The following is a 5500-nucleotide window of genomic DNA, read 5'->3' as shown; positions in this document are numbered from 1 at the left end:
AAATAACTTTTCCCTAATGTGAGGCCTCTTTCTAGGGCCAAAAACCTTTGGGGATTCACTGGAGAATTCCTTCTTTGGGTGCAGTCTCTACCCCTTACCACGAGAGCTAGAGACTTAGTGAGGGCAGGGTCTGCTGTCCCTACATCTGGAATAGCTCCATGCCCACTGCCTTCTGTGGTTTCTGCAGCCTCCCTAATGCCAGGAAAAGGAGGTGCTTTCTGAAATGCATGCAAGTGTAGTCCCTTTTCCACTGACTGCTCTGAACAGCGTTTTGCAAACTTCAGCTTCACGGAATGAAACATCAGTCATCAGAGAGACACTCACAAGCTCTCAGGGAAGAAGCGCTGCTTTTAAAAAGGCTTTCAACATCAGGAACGCAGCCGCGCTATCCAAAAAAGTCACTTGCTGCCCACTTGCTGGGCTGCCCTTCTGCTGGCAAAAATCTGTTGGCTCCTTGATGGCAGGACCCATCTCATTGCCTACCTGGATTGCAGCTGATGTGACTTCTCTTGGCTAGCAGAATACCAGACAGAGACACCATGACCCCTAGTTGTATTAATACAGGGACAGCGCCAGTGATGCTACCTTTTTTTCCAGGGGCTTTGCTGCTGTTGATTCCCAGGAGCAAAACCCACACTCCAAGGCAAATGAGGAAGTGCCAGAAATATTTGTGTTCTCATCTGAGGTACAGCAGGTGAGGGATGGGTTACCAGAGGCAGTTAAAGCTTGACTCATTTTTGGCAGTAGCTTGTCAGCCCCGACAGATTTGGTCGGAGACCCAAAACACTCAAAAGACCAGGGTGGGCAAAGAGCAGAAGACCACTCCCACTTGGCTGCATTGGCAAGCAGGCTTACCTATGTGTTCAACATGCAGGAGCGCGGAGACAGCTGCTATGGAAAAGTTGTAGACAGACAGGTATCTGTATGCTGACTGAGACTGTGTCTATTTAATTAAAAGAATATAGCTTAATTCCTGCATGGTTTACAAAGAAGATATTGAGAATGAGCTTAATATGAAACAGGTTCTATATTTGCAGATAAAAATCAGGGCATTTTAGACCTGGAGTCTTCTCCAGCAGAGGCCGACTGCAACCCAGGGAAGTTTTGCTCATATTAGGGCTGCAGCCTTGGAGCTCTGATAAAGTGCATCCAACTTGCATGGATGGTCATGGGCTGAGATCTTCCAACTGGGGATTTGCTGAAATTTAAAGAGTCCCTTTATAATGTAAGGTTCAACAGTGTTTCCCACCCTCTCCTGTACGTGCTAAAAAATTAAACGTTCTGGGGCAGTGGCTAATGAGACCGCTCCTGCATCTCAATTCACTGGATCTATTCTTAGACTCTCTTCCTGCTGCAGACCAAGGGAGTTTGAATGCCCTGCTTTAATTCTTCTCCTGCTTCTGTTGCCGCAGTGCCTGTAGAAAGATCTCCTTCACTTGGCTCATTGTCTCTTGGTACAGTTTGAAATCCTCCTCTTTCATTCTTGCAGTGCTCTCCAGGGCTCTCTTCAGTGCCTTGTTTTCATCCACCTGGATCTGAAGCCTACGCACACACAAAAGGAAACGTTCAGTCTCACTGTGGAGGGTCGGAGCAAATAGAAAGTGCGCTTTGGCCTCAGGGGAAAGCAAGCCTCCATGCACATGCTTGCTGGTAATTTTACTGCAGCAGCAAGGACCATCAGGCTTTTCAACACTTGTTCCCCAGCTCTCTGAGACAGAAGGGAATATCCTAATGCTTTGTTTCCTGGTATCTCTCACGTCTTCTGTGCCAACATTCAATAAAGTTATGCTGATTTATCCCAAGTGAGGATCCAGCCCCAAGAACACAAGCACTGAGGACTAAATCAGCACAAATGCAACCACAGCACTGCTGGTGTTGGTACTTTTGCGCTGTTTGGGATTCTGCTTCTCCGGGACGTATACCTGCCAGAAGCGACATGGGTGAACCTGTGCCCACCGCATTTCTTAGGGGTGGTTCTGTCCCAGTAGGAGCAGAGGCCTGGGTTATAACTCAGGGTCCTCACCCTCTCACAGACACACACAGCCTCTGGCTTGTTCTCTTCCTCCTGGCCCCACATTTCTCCCTCTCTTGGTCGTTCAGTAGGCCAGCTAGATAGGGGCTCAGGGGATGTCTAGATTGGTGGTTAGAGTGCTTTGCTAGGAAGCAGGAGATATAGGTTTAATTCTCCTCTGGGTTGGGGGTCAGTTATTGAACTTACCCACAGAGCAGGAGATACAAGAGCTCTACCCATGAGGCTATCGTGATAAAAGGTGGGAAGATCACTGCCGTCTTCCACCTCCTCCGGTCTCTGACACCCACTCGTGGTTTTTTGCTCAGCTAAACTTCAGGACTTTTCCCAGTCTTATGCATGGATCCTGCTGTCACACAGCTGCTGGCCACGGGACAGCTCTGCTGAACATGCTCATTTGTATGCCCAGAGCCAGATCACATATTGCATATAAATGGTGCCCAAACTACCATTATGTAGCTACTTGCTTGCCATTTCAATACATAGAGGGCACGTCTACATGTTCATTAATGCACCGTAGTTACTGTGTATTAACTTTAGTACTTGGTTAACCAAGTAAGAAATCAATGTGCAGTAACTTGCACTACTGCGCTGGCTACTTAGTGACACTTACTGTACAGTAGCCTGATACTATTGTGCAGCACCATATTAGCATGGTTTTTGCCCGGCATGCTACTGTGCAGTGTTATTAGGCTACTGTGCAGTTAGCATCTCGTGTAGACGTGTCCAGACGGAAATAGGATTTAGCCCTACAAGCATGGCTGGTTTAATCTATAAGAGGACAGACTAAGCTTAGCTTCTGAGTTTTGGAGGAAGCCAAGAGAGACCCAGGATAAGGAAAGAGGAGCTATACCTTGTGCTCAGCTCTTCTATTTGAGACTCCAGGGGCACCTCTGAGAACTGAACTGCAGCCAAATCTTTCCTGTCGCCCACAGTCAAGGTTTGTTTGGCGGTATTTGCAGACTGACCTGCGGACACAATCATAGCATGGAGTTCTAGTAAATGCAAAGGCAACCCTGTGAAGTCAACAGCAGCATAGCTTTATAGTACATCTCTGGGGACAGAGAATAGGGAAGGGGCCTGCTCACTCCACGTGCAGGCACGAACAGGCTGCAAACACACAGGGAAGATTGCTCTGCTCTAATCTCTTTTCAGTAGAATTACAAACTGAATGAGACTGTATTTCAGCAGGGAGGTGATGGGGGGCTGCTGTTTAGGGAAGGAAACACATGAAACAAAGTGCAAGTGGCTAAAGCTGTGGGCTGTGTAAACAGTTGAATGAGATTATTTTGATGCTCATCTTTCTTGTAATTGTATTTCCCACTCACGGCTATAGTGACAGTGTTTTATAAATACCCGAGATGGAGATCTCTGTTATGCCTGCTGAGAAGCAAGGTTTGCTTGGTAATATCTTTTACTGGATCAGGTCTATAGTTGGGAGAGACGTTAGTCATAACACAGTTATATAGTTGGGAGAGACTAAGTGCCTTTCCTCAGGTCTGGGAAAGAAGCAGATATTACTAAATAAATTTTGCTTATCATATATTCCCCGGAACATCCTACAGCAACACTATGACCCTATTGCACCCACTGAGGTGCTTCTCGAGAGGCACGTGCTCAAGTGCCTTCTTTATTAAAGATACATTCCTGCATTTGGGACCTGTATCAACATGAGAGAGTGCTGTTACACCAATTCAAACAGATAGAGCAACTCGCCCAGGGGAAATCTGAAATATATTGGCCTTCCTGTTGGAAATACAGTAATTGGTGAGTGGGGAAAGAAATAAAACATATGAGAATAAACTACAGACTTCTTGTAAATGAGAAGCTGCCTTTGTCCTGCTATTTTATTTTAGGCAATTGATCAAACACGGCAGTGTTTCCCTGTAAATCATTAGGATTTTGCTTTGCATTCTGTATTTCCTGAGCACTTTTTCTTTGAAAAAGAGAAAAAAGGAGCAATTTTAGATACTGACAAGAGTATTGCTCTTGTGTGCGGAGCCAAAGTCCTCTGCCAGCATCAGCACCTACAATCTCTGCCTGGCAGAGAATGAAAACATTAGCATTCACAATTAGATCAGCTCTTCCCAATTTAGCATGTTAAGCATTATGCTAATTAGCAGGGCCATAGCCTTCTTTATGCCATGGGCTTTCATTTCTCTTTATTTCTTCAATGATCAGGTATTAACAGCATTAGGAAAAGCTAAGTTCTCTGTTAAAGGAGTATTTTAAAGATTTGTGGATTCACTTCTTGTTCAGAAGCGTTCTTGCTCACAGCAAGTGCAGTTTTAAAAGAAGAGAGCTTGTGAATCGAGTTACTGCCCATTCAAGTTAGGGATTTAGGTACCATATTTTCCCCTTATAGATATATCTATATCTAGATATATCTTTAACACAACACTGTAGTTTGGTCTTGGAATATACAAGGAGTGTGATCTTACTGTTTAATCTATGCATGGGTATGTATGCTACAGTATATGGAATCCAAATTGGCCATGCTTCATCCAGTTACAAATGACTGACACCTCGAGGTGAACCCCTGAGCTCTAACTATCCCAAAACAACCAAGCAAAAATGGCTTGGGACACGATATGCAGGATACTGCTGCTTTTTGAGACTGCAGGAGAAATGAAAGTGGGTGCTAAACAGGGTAACACCTCTACACTGAAGAGTGCTGTGATCTGTGCAGTCACAAGCGATCAGCAACACTGTTTAATTCTCCTTCAAATGATGGGATTTGAGCACTGCAGAGCCCCATCCAGGGTATGAACTATAATGAAAAAAAGTAACTGCATATTTTTATATGGGACATATGTGCCACTGGCACTCACAGAACCCCACACAGCATCTTCTCAACCCCTTAGGTGCCTACATTTATACCCCTGGGAATGCAGAGACTCACCTTAGTCCTGACAAAGCCAAGCAGCCCAGTGACAATCTCACACTTAAGCCCCTTCAGGATTCACAAACAAGGCAGGTACCTGCTTCTTGCCCCATAGGGTTGAATCCTCATCCCACACTGAATGGAAGCAATGGTAACACCACTCTCTACCCCACCTTCCCCCCAGCCAGGGATTAATATGCTCACATAATAGCTGAGACACCCAAATTCAAATCCCTCTACTGCCTGCCCTAGACCAGAGATGAATCATAGAAAATGAGGGTTGAAGGGACCTCAGGAGGTCACATCTAGTCCAACCCCCTGCTCAAAGCAGGACCAGCCCCAACTACATCATCCCAGCCAAGGCTTTGTGGAGCTGGGTCTTAAAAACCTCCAAGGATGGAGAGTCCACCACCTCTCTGGGTGACCTGTTCCAGTGCTTCACCACCCTCCTAGTAAGAAAGTTTTTCCTAATATCCAATCTCAACTTCCCTTGCTGCAGCTTGAGCCCATTGCTCCTTGTCCTGCCATCTGCCCCCGCTGAGACCAGTCCAGCTCCATCCTCCCACCAGGTTTTGGGACTTCTCCTT

The 5500-nt window shown here is 45.8% G+C and overlaps 1 protein-coding gene across 2 annotated transcripts in view; it reads right to left on the bottom strand.

Moving 5' to 3' along the window:
- Positions 1-903: 903 nt before the first annotated feature.
- Positions 904-5500, bottom strand: part of CCDC13 (coiled-coil domain containing 13) — a 45340-nt gene continuing 40743 nt past the window's right edge. Inside the window, exons 14-15 of one of the 2 annotated variants that reach the window (XM_019508060.1) lie at positions 2883-2997; positions 904-1542 (exon numbers count right to left, since the gene is read on the bottom strand). In XM_019508060.1, coding sequence (XP_019363605.1) covers positions 1383-1542; positions 2883-2997 — 275 coding nt within the window. In that variant the 3' untranslated portion in view covers positions 904-1382. The remainder of the gene's footprint in view (positions 1543-2882; positions 2998-5500) is intronic. The other variant, XM_019508061.1, reaches the window with a different exon arrangement.

Source organism: Gavialis gangeticus, unplaced genomic scaffold, assembly GCF_001723915.1.
Source record: "Gavialis gangeticus isolate Ggan-Ray unplaced genomic scaffold, GavGan_comp1, whole genome shotgun sequence".
Taxonomy (NCBI): domain Eukaryota; kingdom Metazoa; phylum Chordata; order Crocodylia; family Gavialidae; genus Gavialis; species Gavialis gangeticus.
Note: the sequence above shows the minus strand (reverse complement) of the source record. Positions and strands in the feature narration are given on the sequence as shown.